Consider the following 17,217-nt stretch of genomic DNA (forward strand, 5'->3'; position numbering starts at 1 on the left):
ATCCTTCCTCCTTCTCCATCCCTCATACTCCTCCTCCATTATTCCTCCTCCTCTGTTCCTTCCTCCCTCCCTCCTCAGGGCAGGAATGTCACACCTCTGAGCAAACCCCCCAGCCCCGTGTGGCAGCAGGAGAGCGCAGTGTTGGTGAAATAACTTTATTTAGTGATACACTGTGGCTGTGTCACACAGTCCTTACTCAGAGTTACAGTCACACTTACTTGCTACAGCTACAAGACAGCAGGGCCGGACACACGGCAGGAACACATCCAGAAAAACAGTGGGAAGGGAACTATTGGATTCCACTAATTACCCCCCGCCCCGTAATTGGGGTCTCCCCCCTCCCGCCCCGGTCCGTGACTCGAACAACACGAAGGGACAGCAGAGCTGCCTGTGAGGAGGGACAGCAACACCTGTTCTACAGACACGGACACCGACACCAGCAATTCCCACAAAGGGCTATGTACAGGGAATGGGAGCAGCTTCCCGAGGGGCGGGCAAGGGGGAGTCACATCCCAGCTTCCTCCTGCAGCCAGCTCGCCTGGAGGGGAGGGGACTCTGGGGACCTCGGTGACCTGCTGCCAGGCCTGGGCTGTCCCCTCCTGCCCTCAGGTGCACACACGGCGGCAGGGACTGAGGGACACCCTGCCAGGGGAGGGGAGGGAGTGTCACTGACCCCCCCACCGTGGTCACACTGTGTCCTACCACAGCACCCTCCGTGTCACACTGGCCCAGGTGGGGAAAGGACAGTGGAATTCTCCTCTCTGCCAACTGACAGACCAACTTGTTTGTGGACCCAAAACCCCAAGAAATCTCTGAAAAGCTCTGAATTAATTCAAAACCAGGGGGAAAGGAGGCAGTTCCCAACCTCCAAGGTTGGGCAGTGACATCAGAATTCCCTTCAGCAGTGTTCAATCCTCCAATCCTCCACCCACTGGGACAGGAATTCCCTGCCACTGCTCCCCTCAGCTTTGGCAAAGGTTAAAACTCCCCCAGGAGTTAAATTGCTGCTGGTCCCACCCCAGAGCTCTGCTCCAAGGGCAGAGGCAATGGCAATGATTCCATCAAGCAGCAACCTGGGAATGAGAGTGGAATGTTGCCCTTCCCCTCTGCTGTGGCTCTCCTGCTCCGCATGAAGCAGCTGCCGTGATGAGGAACAGGAGAATGGAGATCAGGGAAAGAGCCTGAGGAGCACCCATGACTCCCAGGGCAGGTATTGTCCCTGCAGTGATGGATTTCAGGTCGCTATTTCCTTCCAGAATCCCTGAGGATCTCTCCCCACCCAGCCTTGGGCTGCAAAGTCTTTGTTCCCTCCTCCTCCCCCACGTCTGCAACCAACACTCACCAACATCCTCTGGATGGGAAGAGATTCCAGCCAGGGGGAGCAGGCTCTGGGATGTCCCTGCCACACAAACAGGAGCAACAAGGCCAAAGCTCTCAGAGTTTGGGGCTTTCCAGGGCCCTGTGCGACACGAAGGGCAAAACTGGGAAGTTGTGAGCAAGAGTTAGCCAGGATCATCCACAGAAAGGAGAAACCAGGGAGCTCATGGGGTGTGTGCCCTGTGGGAAGCAAAGCCTGGGAACAGGGAACCTGCAGAGTCCAAAAAGGCAAGTCCAAGTGACTGGTTTAAGGAGCAGCCTTTTACCAGAGGAAGTGGGGATGCGGGGCTGGAGAGGGCAGGGGGAGGATGCAAGGCAGGAGGGAAGGTGGAGAACCCACCCCCCAAAGCTTCATTTTTGTCTTCCCTAACTCGGCAGCTTTTCCATGGCATTCACAAGATACATCTGAGCAGGGAGGCTCGAGGTGGGAACAGAGGGAGAAAGGGAAGGAAGAGAGAGAGAAAGAGAGAGGGAGAGAGTGTGAAGGGCACCGCGGTGCCAAAGTGCAACAACATAAAAAAATAAACTCAAAAGACAGGACACTCATTCTGCACTCAGGGCTCAAACCATGCAGTGAGAGGGGCGGCCGGGGCTGCTCCCCACCAGTACACACAGGGATTCGCTCGCTTAGGAATGGTTTTCCAGCCCCAGAGGGCTGGTGATGAGCGGGATGTTCTCCGGGAGCCCGGCCGGGCGGGGGTGCTGCTGGCAGGGGCTGTTAGCAGGAGCACCCGCTCTCCGTGACTGGCTGCTCGGGGGGCTTCTCTAGTTTGATGTCAATCACTGCAGGGACAGTCAAGGAATCACCTAAAACAGGAGCTGGAAGAGTTGTTTGGTGTCTGTCTGTGGCCTGCCTGCACAGGGTAACTGCAAAGCCAGGGACATGGTGAGACCTGTCAGAGGATGGATAAATAAAGTAACAAGCTCTGGCGTTTTAAAGCTGTGGAAACTCCAGTTCGAGTGGAGAAGCAAAACTTGTGTTGGCCATGAGTTGTGTACATTTATATCTGGCCCACAAACAGGGTCACACAATCCCAGCATGGCCTGGGTTGGAGGGGACCTTAAGGACCACTCAGTGCCACCCCTGCCATGAGCAGGGACACCTTCCACTGTCCCAGGTTACTCCAAGCCCTGTCCAGCCTGGCCTTGGGCACTTCCAGGGATCCAGGGGCAGCCACAGCTGCTCTGGGCAGCCTGTGCCAGGGCCTCCCCACCCTCCCAGGGAAAGATTCCCTCCCAGCATCCCATCTAACCCTGCCCTCTGGCAGGAGGGAGTCATTCCCCCTTGTCTTGTCACTCCAAGCCTTTATAAATATTCACTTTTCTTTTTCAAGCTTCTTCAGGTCCTGAAGGCCCAAATTATGTTATCCCAAAGCTTCTCTTCTCCAGCTTGAACAATCCCAATTCTCCCAACCTCCATCCCCCAGCTCACACTCCAACACCTCCCTGCCCTGTTCCAGCCACATCCCTGCAAAACCCCAGTGTGTGCCAAAGTCAGCAAGCCCAACTTAACACCAGATAATTGCCCAATTCCATGGGAAAACAAGGATACTGTCTTCTTTGCTCTTCTCTGGTGTGCTGTCCATCCCAGGTAAGGCAGCAGCCACACGGCGGAAAAGCTGGAAAGCAGCGAGAGAGAGAAGCTCAAGGCTTTCAGAAAAAAGTTCCTGTTAAAAACATTGTTTTACAGCAGGACTCAAAGTCTGAGTTGTACAAACTCATTAAGTGGTATTTTAGCAGGCAGAGCAATGATCAAAAATGCCATGAGAATTTTATGTAAGAAATTTAACAGGTTTTAAAGAACTTTTATTAAAGAACTTACTCAATGCCTACAAAAATACCAGTTTTATTTTACCTGTTCCTGCCCAAAGAGAACATGGAATTAATTAGTAACTTGTTCCAGGGATTCATGGAACTCCCTCCTGCACTCACTAAACAACATTTACTACATCCAACCTCTGCTTGTGCACACAGGGTGCACATCTGGGGATTTCTGATCACTCAGCTGGCACTGAATACTCCTCATGAAATGGAATAAATGAGCTTTTAGAGCCCAGCCTGAAACTTTTCCTGTTTTTTTGATTCTGCTGCATTTCTTCTTTTCACTCCTGGATTTCTCTGTTTCTCTGAGCTGAGCTCTTTTGGAATACTCCTTCATGGGGAGTTCCATTTATCTCAGTTCTCTGGGTCAGGAAGAAAACTCTAAAGTTTGTTAGGATTTTGTTTTTTGTGTTTATTAGGATGTTATCACAAAACTTGGCAGGTCTTTTCAGAGTTTTCTGCACAAGTACAAATTACTACAACTTGGCACACTTTGGGTTTTGGTGGCACAAAATGGCTTTGAACCATGCCACCGTCTCATCTTTATATTTGTTTTTGTATTATTAACTATAGGCATGTGTATTGTTTTTATATATTAACAAATAAGTTTTCTATATCTACTTATGTAACTAAAACTGCAACTAACTTTCAACCAAACATTCTTTGTGCTCCCAAAAACTGCAGAATCATGGAGAAGGAAAGCTAAAAACAACACTTTTTTTCTTTCATCTTTACTCCATGTATTAAACACTCTAAAATCTGTATTTTTCACTTCAGTGACATATTAAACATTCTACTACTTTCTGCTTATTTTTTTGTAAACCCTGGTTTACCCAGGGATATTTGGAAGCCTTTCTGTCAGTGACAAATAGGATTAGTACTTTTTTGGAGAATAGGACAAACAGAGAAATCTCTCCCCATTTCTGGATTGGTACACAGCCCTTCAGGTCAGTCCTGCTGCCCAACAGCCATTCCTCAGCAGAGCTGCTGGCTCCAGGGAGCTGCAGTTACACTGGAAGGATGTACTGGATCTGGGAAGGGCTCTGATATCCCCAGAAAACCCAGAAAATGGATTTGCATCATTCCTCAGCCAGTCTTTGGAGCTCACCCTGCTGCCCTCCCACAGTGCAGACACTGCCAGGCTGCTGAGCTCTGCTGCATCAAACACCAGAGCAATCCCTGCTGCTGCTCAATTCCCTCCCAGCAGTTCCTCAGCCACCCCTCCAAAGGGTGCTCCTTGCAAAAATAAGGTCCCAGTGAGGTGCTGGAGTTTGCAGCCTTCAAATCCCAGCTGTCTCCAGCTCTCTGGGCAAAGAAGGCAACACGAATAAAAACCAAACACTAAATTAGTGAGTTCAATCCAGAATTGCCACAAAAACTGAGCCCAAAGCTTCCTAATCTCCCTGTGAAGTTGTACCAAGCTGCTGGTGTGCAGCAAACTCCTGAGGATGTTTCCCAATTTCCTCCAGAGCTCACAGATCCCTATTCCAAGCCCTGTCACATCCAGAACGATCCCTGAACCTGTGAAAAGGGGAATCACAAGCAAAAGGCCAAGGGCACAAGCAGAAATCTGAGAAATTCTGCTTAAAACAAAAATTTAAAGGTTATTTTGCTGTTTGGTTGAGCAACACTGGCACCTGGACAGCCCCCATCCTTTGAGATATTCCAAACTCCCGCTCTGAGCAGGAGGGATGGGAGGGCTGACTTCCAGAGATCCCTTCCAACCTCAATTCCCCTAAAATATTTCAAGATTCTCTGGCTGGCAAACAGAAAGAGGAGCTTCTACTCCAGTGCATCAGCAGAAACAATTCTCCCCACTGATGTCAGCAGTGATTTCAGCAAACAGTGCACTGACTGTGAAGCAAACCAAACCGAATTCCAGCTGACTGGCTGCACAAAACAATGATTTTTTTCCCTTTCCCATCCCTCAGCACATTCTGGAGTGAGTTCTCCTTTGTTTCAAGGTTTAGCTTTGACAGGGAATCATTGACTCAACAGGAAAGAAGCTTGTACTACATAAACCAAGAAACATCTCAGGGGCTGGCATTGAACATGAGGAAATTCCTGCAGGATCACAAACACAGCCTGGAGCAGACCCAGAGCAGCGTGGGACAGATTCCTGGCTGAGAACACAACCTGGATGTACCTGTTTCACATTGTAGCCAGTCTTTGCACTGGTCTCAATGAACATCACATTCAGCTCTTTGGCTCTCTGTTCCCCTTCCTCTGTGGTGATTTGCCTGCACAAAGGTGGAAAAGAAACACAAGGAACAGAAGGAAGAGTTAGGGATGGCTGGGAGAGAGTTGCTCACCTCAGGACCCTCGAGGCTTCACCACCCCCAGGTCTCTCAGCTTGGGGTGAAACCACCTCAGGGGAGCTCCCCAAGGAACACCTGGAGTTGTGGCAGATGAGCAGCACAGGATGAAGCTTGTGCAGAACATCTGAGCCTCATCCACAGCATTCCAGGGAAGGAAAAACCCCACACCCAGACAGGGAGTTTCCCAAATCTAACAGAGGGAATGATGTGAGATGACACAGAAACTCCAGAAAGGCTCCAGCAGCAGGGACAGTGCTTGGGGACAAGCACCTGGAATTGCCCCTCTGAGCACCCCCCTGTGTCCCAGTAAGTCCTGCTTTAGCACTGCTTTCAACACACAGCACATCCAGCTCTTGAGCTTCTCCCTCACCCTCCTCTACAGAAACCTGTCTCCAGTAATGAGAACAAATCACAAAGCAGAAAAACCAAACCAAAGCAAAAGAGTCCAAAAATGAGAGAAAGAAAACTTCAGGGAGAAAAAAAACTAAAAAAAACACAACAAAAAAACCAGCCAGCAACTGAAGCAACATTGAGTGGAATGAAAAACTTACCAGGCTGCACTGAACAGGAACAGGGCTATTTTTAGTGCTGCTTTTTTGCCTCATCCCTCGTTTTTATCAGAGGATGAATGGCTTCCCTGTATTCTGCCTCAAAAAATGTCACCTTTGTGACACCAGAGGTGGATTTGTCCAACCCTACAGGCCCAGAATTTCAACCTCACACAAATCCAGCTTCCTTTGAAAAGAAAGGCAAGGCAGCTCCTGTTACTGACACCTGGATATTGCCTTTCCCATCATTCCAAATTCCAGCCCCCACCAGGACTACTGTCACATTCAGCTCCCAAAAGAAGAATTTCCAGTGCTGCATGAACTTCAGCTGTAGCTGCTTCAAACAATTTTCTGGAGTTTTTAATTCTTCCAGCAGTGCTGGGCCAGCTGTTGTGCACCATCAGGAAATACTCCAAGGCTGAAATGATCCAACAGGGCTTTCTAGTTTCACATGAAACTGGATTTTGAGAGGAATTAGAAATGCCAGGTTATTCAATCAGGGAGCTGCAGTTATTCCCAGCTCCCAGGAGAGGCTCAGTGGCCAAAATCCAGAGCTGGCTAAGGGACATCTTGGATTTTGCTTTTGTGAACAATTCCAGGGACAGACTGTGAGTTCATCACACATGGAATTTTTAAGCAAAATGAACTGTACATGTTTCTACTGTATTCCTGCAGCTCTGAGCACCAAGTTTTAGGAATATTTCCAAAGAGCAAGGCACAGGACACCTCAAAATGCTTCTCAGTGAAGTGGGAAAAGCCAAGTAGAATTATTCCTGCTGGGTATAAAAACTAAAAACCTGCAGCCAGGGAAAACAGCCAGGGATGTTGGGACACAAAACCACCAGAATCACAGGAGAAAATCCACATCACAACACATCCTGAAGGAATGCTCAACTGAAGGAATGAGTAAAGCAGGGCTAAGAACTTAAAATGTGGGAATGCCCCACAATGGAACACTCAGATCACTGTGCCCATCATCCCAAGAAACAGAGTGAACAATGGTATTCAAATAAAAACCAAGATTTTGCTGAGGAAACTGTAATTTCATCAATAAATTGTTCTCCTTTGATCAGGAAAATCTTGTTAACAGCCGAAGGACAAGGATTTGATATTTTTAGGCTTTATTCTGCTGTGAGATCCAGGTGTTTGCCAGTTCTACCTTCCTGAGATGACTTTTTTTTTGCATCACATCAAAATCCCCCACGTTTTCAACCCCTCACACGTGCCCTGACACCTGAAGCCCACATTTCTGGTGTGTGTGTGAGGATGGTTCAGCTGGAAGGGTTGGAACTGCCTGGTTCACTCCATCTTCCCTTTGCCAACTGCTTCTGGCACCACCCATTAAAATAAAAACCTTCCCTTATCTACACTGCTCCTGATACCTTCCTAAGGAACAAAAATCTCTGAAAATATCCAACAAAATTATTGTTAAATCAACAATCCAGAGGAGGATTTGAAATAGGAATGCAAAGTAAAGCCTGTGCTCTTCTAAGAACCCATTCCATCAGTTATTTTGGTTGATGTGCTGTAGAACTGAAAGTTTTGAAGTGAAATGTTTTATGGCACCTCACAAAACATAAAGTCTGTGTCATTTTTAGGAGTCTAATTAAATTTTTGGGTCTCTCTTTGGGGGAAGTTTGGGTTTTGCTGATCTGGTTTCCTTTGAAACATCCACAAACTCAGTGTGTGTTATGTATGACATGAAATTTACACTCAGAGAAATTCAAACTTTTAGATCAATCCTACAAAAGTTCGTGCTGCATCTTAACAAGGAGAAACTGTGCCATGAACTTCCAGCTGCATGTGCAGAGAGAGTGAGGGAAATTGGTGGAGAATAATGAAAATCAGCTGATTTCCTTGTTTTTACATGCAGCTTTCAGCCTTTACCTCAGTGTGAAAAGGAAAACCAGACAAAATACCCCACTGGGAAAATGGTGTAGAGCCACTTAAGCAATTTTTTAAAACTATTTGTTGGCTAGCAAAGGGAATAACTTTTGCTGAAACCAGAAATGAGAATTTCCCGACAAGCAAACGATGTTGTGTTTAAAACCAAGCCTTATTTTAAGCCCAGCCTGACCCCAGTCCTTGGTGGCTCTGGGCAGGGCAGCAGGGCCCAGTTTCCCCCGTTACCTCTTGTCTGCCAGGTCGGTTTTGTTCCCCACCAACATGATGATGACATCGCTGCCTCGCTCTGTCCTGACATCATCGATCCACTTGGAGGTTTGCTGGAAAGAATTCAAGTCTGCAGGGAAGAATGAAATAGCAAAGCTGAGGATAAAACTCCTTTATGACAGGGAAAATGCTTCACTCGTACTCAGGTGCTTCTCCAAACCTCCCCATCCCACATTAATTATTTCCCAGACAGAAAAACAAGGAAGGGGGGGAAACATTTCTGATTTTAATGATGTTTTTGCAGAACTTGTGGTTGTAACTTCTCAGTTCTGCTGGTGTGGGGTGTTTCCAACAAGGACACAGCAGAGCACCAGTCCCCTGTGCTGTCAGCAGCCCCCACTCACTTGTGATGTCATAGACCACGACGGCGATGGTGGAGTCGCGGATGTAGCTGGGGATGAGGCTGCGGAACCGCTCCTGCCCCGCCGTGTCCCAGAGCTGCAGCCGGACCTGCTGGGGCCAGCCCGGCCCACCAGGGAGAGGAGAGAGAGCAGGAAAACCCTTTAGGGAAAAGGTCACTTCCACACCCAACTGCAGCAGCTGAGGTGACCTCGTCATCTGGCCCCAAATCCAACCACAGCAAAGCTGGTTCCTGGATTTGTTTGTAAAGTGATTTAATTCCTGCCTTTGCTCACCCAGAGATCCTGCTATTCCCAAACATCTCTAGGATTTGGCTCCCACCTCATTACTGGGGGTAGCCAACAGTGCAGCACTGATCTCCCAGTATTATGGATGGGATCTCCACAGGACTCATAGCCTGGAGCATCTCTGATCAAAGCTTTTGGGGCAATTCCCACAGGACAGACACCAGGCAGGAAAACAGAATCCAACCTCCAGCATGGAGCATCCATGTGATGGCAGTGGGGATTTCCATGTGATACTGAAGCAATGATTCCTTAAACTCCAGCAGAAATGAAAGCAAATGTTACACACTGCAGGGTTCAGGTGGTGCACAGGACACTGGCTTCTCCCTTCCAGAGCAGCACAGGAATCACAAAAATGCTGGTCCAGAGTTTGACCCCAAACACAAACTGTTATTATTATATATTGTATATTATTATACATGACAACTCCAAGGTCTGGGACCTGCCTGGCTGAACCAGCACTGCTCAAAAATTCCCCAAACAAAAAGCTTCCAACCCTGGGAGTGCCTCCTTTTCCTTTGTCCCACAGTGCCTGAAAACAGGATTGCTCCCCATTCCCAACAGTTTTATGGAGTGATTCCCAGTTTACAGCCACAAATAATCTCCCACAGGGAGGCAGAGCACAAGTTAATGAGGAAGCTCATCAAGAAAAAAGCAGCTTCCTCAGGACCAATCATTGCTTGTTTAGAAGAGGAAGAAAAGCTGATAAAGCACAGGGCAGCAGTCAGATTCAAAACAACATCTTATCTACATCAGGGAATGTCCAGCTGATGCCCTGGGGCTTAAGGAAGATTAGGGTTTATAGTTAAAGCAATTAGCTCTTGCTTCATTTTGGAGGCAGACTTGATTACAGGAGCAGAAGTCAGGGCTCTTCTCTATCCCAGGAAACTCAAGGTGACAAACTGGGAGCACCTGGGCAGTGTCACAGTAGAGACAGCTCCTGGACTCCCCAAGCTTCCACACCTTCCCTGGACAGAGCTGTTACACTGGAATATTCACCATGAACATTCACCCAGGTGGTGACTGAACCACCCCAAACCTTCAGACTCACAAGCAAAAACTGGAGGAAGCACCACAGAGCTGGCCCAGGCAATTTGTTTAATTTGTTTCATTTATTAAATTTGTTTAATTTGTGATTAATAATTAAATAATTAATTTATAAAGGTCTCCAGTACCTTTACAAATTAATGGAGCAGGTACCACACTGAACACCCGTGAAGTGACCCAGGTTTACTGTGTTTCTGCAAGTCCAGGTTTGTGTGCACCCATTTTAGAAGGGAAAATGCAAATAACCACTGTGGGACACCAGGAATGAGCCCAGCTTCCCTTAGGAACAACCTTCAGGAGGGGCCTGAGCCGAGTATGGACTCCCTTCATGGATCTCTCCACCTGCATTTTGGGATGTCCAGCGTATCAACAACAACTGAACAATTTCATTGTGTCCCCAGAAGTACCTGAGCATGTCCCTACAACACAAGAGAACTTTAAACCTCTCAGTCACCAAGAAGAGCGAAAAAATGAAATTATCTGCAAACATCAGCCCGTTGCTGAAGAATGATGAGATCAGCTGTCACTTAATTTCTTCTGACATGGCTGGGAGCTGTTAAGAACAGCCTGGACTAGCAAAATGTTTCCAGCTGCCTGGATAAACAGCATTCTGTCCTGTACAGTGGGAAAAATGATGTCAAGCTGTGCATCCTGCCCCTCTGCCTCAGCCAGGAGAACCCCCAGCACAGGCACACCTGCACATCTCTGTGCTCCCCAAACAGGCCAGTTTGACATCATTTGCACTAAACCAGGAATTCCCCCAGAATTCTCTCCAGGACTAGGAGAAATACCAGGAAATTATTTACGCAGAATAATTAGCAGCCTATTATTTGTTAAGCACTTCAGCCTAGCAGAGTAAAACAAATGCCTGGTCCTCACTCTAAACTTGTTTGTAACAGAATAAAGCTGGGCCAGAGCTTTTCCACCTGTGCTGTTTTCTTCAGTGAAATTTATATAAATCCTCATACTGTAGATTAACAAAACCCCCACCAGATCAAGTGGAATCAATAATGAGGAGTTAAAATGAAATAATTCTCTTCACGCCTTCCTATCTCGTATTAAAACATTCATGTCAAGAATTACAGAGAATTTCCCTCTAAGCTTGTTTGCTCTTTAGAAATTGTGGTTGTTGCATGTCTCCTCTTTCAAAAGCTCTCTCGTGAGTCTCCAGGTCTCTTTTCCAACAAAATGGGAATCTTAAATCCTCCTAAGTCACTCCACAGCTTCTGTTTTAAAGGGTCTTGTCTTGTTTTACCTACTCTGACAGCCCCCCCTTGCTTTGGCACCTGAAGCTGTTACTTGCATAACCTCTCTCCTTACCCAGAAATTAAAAAGAAAAAATCATTTTGAAGTTAGAAAAACAAAAAAAAAAAAACAAAACAGAAAAGCAGTAAAGCTTTCCAAAGGCTATCAACAACCAGCACAGACACAGGAATTCCCAATCCCTGCCAACACCCACAGGTGGCTGATGGGCTATTTTAGCTCTTTTTTGTACCACCACCACTTGCAGAGTACAGATATGTATTAAAGGCAAGGTCCCTGCAGACCCTGGGCTCGATACCTACTTGTGATGTCAAAGACAATGAGAGCCACAGCAGAGTCACGGATGGAGCTGGGAATGAGGAATCTCTCCTGGCCGGCTGTGTCCCACAGCTGCAGCCTAATCTGGGAAATGGAAAAGTGTAGGGGAAGGGGAAGGGGAACAGCAGGAAAATGGAGAACAAAACCAAAACTCAAGTGAAATCAAAATAAATAAATAAAAATAAGTTGCAAAGCAAAACTAAGGCAACAAAAGGAAAGTTCAAATGGAACAGAAACATGAAAAGAGGCAGCGACACTTCCCGAGGTTTGGGAACATCCCTCCCTCCACACACCTGGGAATATCTCACACATGCCAACAGCAGAAACAAGGACAGCCCTAAATCCCTCCTCATGGCACCAGCTAACAAGGGAAATGCACAGCCAGGCCTCAGGGATCCTGCCAGAACAGCCACACAAGCAGCTGGCCAGATGTGGGACTCCTGACCCTGAGGAGCACCTCAGCCTGGCCCGGATGATCCCACTGGAAAACCAGAGGTGTGGAAACCCCCAACAGCAGCCACCCTCCAGGCTGGCTTCTCCTGCACTGCAATCCAACAAGGCTGGAAGGTATGGACACACAGAGAAGGAAGAACTGCTCAGTCTGTCAGGAAGGAGGACAACTGCCACATGGATGTGGCTCCTAACAGCCAGGACTGAGGATGAGGCTTCTGGTGGCTCCAGCTCACCTAATGCCACACATCCCAGTGCTGGGAATGTCACACAGCTGCCCTTCCTGGGAGATGGTTTTCAAGAACCAAATTCCACATGTATTTCATGGAATTCCAGAATGGTTTGGGTTGGATGGGATCTTAACACTCCTTTCACCCCTTTGCCATGAGCAAAGACACCTTCCACTAGACCAGGATGCTCCAATCCCTGTCCAGCCTGGCCTTGGACACTTCTAGGGATGAGGATCCCTTCTGCTGGCTTGTCCAGGCCACGTTTAGAGCCGAGTGATGGAGCACAGCTACAATTTCAGGATACATTATTTGCTGTATCAAATCCACCAAAGCACACATCCCAGCTGGAGGCTCAGCACTCCTCATTTCCAGACCAGAAATCAAAGCCTATTGCAAAATCCAGCATTAACCACATCTAAGAAACTATTCCAGTGTCTGAATTTTCCCAGCTTGTTTGCTTGTATTTGTCCTTCCTCTTATCTACACTCCACACCTCTTTGTGGAACAGTCTTTATTTGAACAGGCTTTATGAGCTCTGTGGACCACTTACATAATCAGGAAAACTCCCAGCATTCCAACATTGGGAGGAAAATGGGGTTTTCTGGATAGCAGGGCAGCAGGTGAGTGACATCCTGACTTACACAACCATGAGAAACCCACATCACTCTAACAGCACACAGGCATCCACAGGTGTCAAGCAGCATTCCCAGGATCTTTGCCTTAAATAAAGATTAAGGAAGGGCTTTTCTAAGAGGGAATAATTGATAAAATTTGGGCCACCGGTAAAATGGCAGAGAAACTCTCAGGAAACTCAGCACACACACTGAAAAGAGACTTCTTTGGAAGCAGCAGGCCCAAAGCTCCACACAGGGAGCTCCCTGCTCCCAACAGCTCTGTCACACTCCTCACATAGCAGCAAAATAGGAAAAAGGCAAATACTGGCAAAACAAGAGTAAATCCACAAATACTGAGAGGAAATCCAGGAGAAGGGAGTGAGAGGTCTCTGTGCAAACAGGAATCTCATGCAGGCTAAATCCCACATTGCTTTATTGCAGTAGGTCAGAGCTGCATTACCACAGGAGCTTCCTAGGAGGAGGAACGAGGTCTAATCACGGAGGACTTCAAGACTTGGAACATCAACTCTTTGGCTTTTTATTGGCTTCAGGAACTGCACTGGATGAGCCACGTGGGTCCTTCCCAGCTCAGAATATTCTGTGGTACCTGAGGTCTGCTCAGCCCTTTTCATCCTGACAATCCCAGAGGCAGAGCTGCAAATTCAGGGAGCAAACTGCACCTAAAGCAGCTCCACACAACAGGCAGCACATTCCTTGGGATGTGCCCATTATCCAGCCCCAATTTTCCACGGAAGACTTTCACTTCCTGAGAGAGGTATCAGATCTTGTACCAGTGATGAGATTCAACCAAGGATGGTTCTCTGGAGGCTGCTGGGGGACTCCAGCAGCTGCTGGAGGAAGAGCCAGGGGGAAGAGCCCTCCCAGCCACCCCACCCCTGCCCCACTCACCGTGCGGTCCTCCAGGTACATTGTTTTGGACAGGAAATCAATTCCAATGGTTGCCTGGAAAGAGGAGAAGCATTAAGGAGCTGTGAGTCGCCTGCCAGCATCCCCCTTCTGCACAAACTCTCAGAAATGTTCACAAACTTGTTATGAAGCTGGTGAAGTGATTTGCCTTCAATTGCCTTCAACTGAGGTGATAGAAACAAAGCAATCTGTGGATTTACACCAGCTCCATTTCACAACATTCTTCAACACCTCTCAGCTCCACAAGAACCTCTGAGTCTGGATTTTAACCTCAGACATTCCTCTATCTCCACATCATCCTATCTGAGCTGGCAGCTCCTTCTGGCCAGCTGCAATTCACTCTGGTAAGAATTCATTTGCTAGAAATACCCCAAAGGTAGAACACATGAGATCTATAAAATATGGGCAAATGAAAGCTAAAAAGCTGTGTTTATCCAGGCCTTTCCACTTCAGAATGTGCTTCCCTTGCAGTGACATTCAGCAGCTTCATTTCCCAGGCAGGTCTGCATCCACTCCCATTCCCATTCCTACAGCAATTCCAGCACAAAGGCATTTAAAATAATGCTCTATGTTAGGTACACTCCCAGGCACTTCAATCAAGGAGCTGTCCCAGCCCATCAGAATCCCAGGAAAGAGGAGAGAGCTCCTGATGTAAGAGATTTGAGTGTTTTAGGCAAATTATCCCCACTCTTAACACAAACAGCTGAATGTGTAACACTGGGTAAGTGGAAAAGAGCAACACAGTCAGTTTTGGGAGGGAGAATTTGTTTCTGGGAGGTCTATTTTCCAACCAGGCCATGATTTCTAACAACTACAATAAGCAATAAATAAATAAATCCATGAGAGCATCTTACAAAAGTCAGGAAAAGAAAGGAAGCACAGGAGAAGGAAAACCACAGGAAGCACAAGAGGATCCCGCTCCAGTGAGTGACTTGGCCTCGACTTCAAATCACCCCAATCTAAACCAGTAACTCTTCCAGGCTGAATTAAAAGATAAAGCCCTAATCTCATCTGCTTTACAGATATTTGATATTCCCATGAAATACTTCTGAGTGCCTTTGATGCAATTAATTCTTCCCCAAACCTTCAGGCCTCTTACACATCTTCTGCTTTTCATCTGCAGCCTCTTCATCCCCACCCCCCTCTTTGCCTGCCAAGACTTCCCTGGCTTTTCCTATCTTTAGTCCTTTAGTCAAAAAATAGTAATAAAAAAATTGAGAGACAAAATATACCAAGCTGACTTCTGGCAGATCCATCTACACACTCCAGACTCAACTATTCCAACTGAAATGGAAGCTCTAAAGATAACAGAGACTAAGAATGTCAGATGTTGGGTTTTTATTCATTCTCCATTTCCTGAGGCTCCCATATCCATCACCATCATCAGAAATCCTGACCATCATTTTCCCATCATAAAACAATGCTCTCCCCATTTTCCTCAAGGCTTCTCACAGGATCTATCCCACATCCAAAGGGGATCTAAGCCTTGCTGCCTTTCTGGACACTGCACCTCCTGACATCACACTGGATGCTTTGATTTAATCATGAAGCTTCATCTCACAGCACATTTTAACCTCTTATCAGATCTTGAAGTGGCATGTCATGGAGATATGGACTCACAGCAATCTATCTGAACAGCAGAGCATACATTTATCCAAAAATACATATTTTAAAAGCAAATAAATATGCTTTTATCACATACCTGGTAAGTATTGTCAAAACTGTCATACATAAACCGGGTGATCAGGGAGGTCTTCCCAACTACAAGAGAAGAGAAAAATTACTTTCAAGCAGCAGTGGGGAAAAAAAATAAAAATAGCACTGCTTTGGGAGTGGCACTGATCTGACAGCAGCTGCCAATCTCAGGCCATTCCAGCTACACCTTCCTGGGAAACAGCCAGCTGGAAATTTCAGTCCCAAAATGACAGAGGCAGATCAATCTCTGCAGGTCCAGAATGAATCATGGTGATAACCTGGCTCTCGAATCAGGTGTGTTGATAACAAAGACCTGGTTGTTTGCTTTGGGCAAGCAATAAATCTGCTTTGTTACCCTGTTCTGCTCCTTATGTAATCCCCAAGTCTGGGACATAAACATCAAAACAAAGCAGTTGATATCCCAGATGCTGTTCTGCTGCTGCTGGCTGCGTGGAAAAGCAACATTCCACACTCCCATCCTTCCTCTGTAACAAGATTTTAGATACAGAGCAAACTCTGGTGGTTTGTTTCAAAACTTTAAATTTACATCTCCAAATATCATCAAGAGAAAGTGCAGAACTGACAAGAAGTGAAAAACAAAGATAAAGCTCTAATTCTTGATCAGGAAGCTGAGAAAAATTAAAGGACATGAATAGAAGAGGAAAGATGAATAAATTGCCTAAAAATATTGTGAAATTATGAAAATTGCAGAGTTAAAAACAGATTGAAAAATGTCTATCAGCAGCTATGTCAATCCTGCATTGGAAAGGCTGGGAAATTAGAAAACTTCTGGAAATCCCTCCAAGACCTCCAGTTCCGGGCTCGAGGAGAAGGCGAGGAGCGACAACCCCACGATTGTTTGGGTGGGAAGGGACCTTAAAGCACATCCAGTTCCATCCCTGTCGTGGGCAGGGACACCTTCCACAGCCCAGGTGGCTCCAAGCCCCATCCGCCGGGCCCTGGGCACTCCCAGCGAGACCACACCACGATTCCAAGGAAAACACACAACTCATCCATCTATTCCCAGGGAAAGGGCACAAAAGGGAAGCCCTCTGAGGCAAAACAAAACCCCCGCGGCTGTGAGGGAGGGAGGCCGCGGCCTGGGGGGCAGCGCAGCCGCCGGGAGCCCCCGCAGCTCTGGGGCCGCCTCCCCGCACCGGGCGCACTGCGGGCCCGGGAGGGCGGAACGGAGCCCAGGCCGAGGGGAAGGGCTGGGAACGGAGCCCCGGCCGAAGGGAAGGGCTGGGAAAGGAGCCCCGGCCAAAGGGAAGGGCTGGGAACGGAGCCCCGGGCCCCGCCCGCGGAGGCCTCAGGCCGGGCCGCCCCACCCCGGGCCCGGCGGGCCCCGCCAGGCCCGAACCGCGTCCCCACCCCGGGAACAGCGCGGCCTCGGCCCCGCACGGCCCCGGGCGCTGCCCCCGCCCCGCCGGCCCCTCCCGGTTCCGCCCGGGCCCGGCCCGGCGCTCACCGCTCTGCTCGCCCAAGAAGACGAGCTTGAACTTCCTGAGCGGGTTCCCGAAGTCGCCGCCGCTGCCGGGCGCGGACATGGCGGCGCGGGGGGGCCGAGCGGGAGCCGTGATGGGGACAAGGAGACAGCGCCGAGCGCCCCGGTACCACCGCCCCGCGCGTCACCTCCGCCGCGTCACGGCCGGCCCGCCCCGCGGGGAGGGGCGCGTTGCCACGGCCACGGGAGGAGGGGACGCCACCATGGCAACGGCGAGGGCGGGGGCCGTGCTGCCGGGGAGGGCGGTTGCTATGGTGACGGGAGAGGGTTGCCACGGTGATGGGGAGGG

At 48.3% G+C, this 17,217-nt stretch overlaps 1 protein-coding gene across 2 annotated transcripts; it reads right to left on the reverse strand.

Moving 5' to 3' along the window:
* Positions 1-139: 139 nt before the first annotated feature.
* Positions 140-17,086, reverse strand: RAB41 (RAB41, member RAS oncogene family). Of its 2 annotated transcripts, XM_015626715.3 has the most exons (9): positions 16,893-17,018; positions 15,432-15,490; positions 13,712-13,765; positions 11,493-11,592; positions 8,581-8,686; positions 8,195-8,306; positions 5,345-5,438; positions 2,930-2,996; positions 140-2,160 (listed from the first exon to the last, which is right to left on the reverse strand). In XM_015626715.3, the coding sequence occupies exons 2-9, from the start codon at positions 15,455-15,457 to the stop codon at positions 2,096-2,098; spliced, it is 624 nt and encodes a 207-aa protein (XP_015482201.1). In that variant the 5' UTR covers positions 15,458-15,490; positions 16,893-17,018; the 3' UTR covers positions 140-2,095. The 2 variants fall into 2 exon arrangements, with proteins under 2 accessions (XP_015482201.1, XP_015482200.1); XM_015626714.1 differs by lacking the exon at positions 11,493-11,592 and having other exon boundaries at positions 16,893-17,086.
* Positions 17,087-17,217: the final 131 nt, after the last annotated feature.

Source organism: Parus major, chromosome 4A, assembly GCF_001522545.3.
Source record: "Parus major isolate Abel chromosome 4A, Parus_major1.1, whole genome shotgun sequence".
NCBI classification, from domain to species: domain Eukaryota; kingdom Metazoa; phylum Chordata; class Aves; order Passeriformes; family Paridae; genus Parus; species Parus major.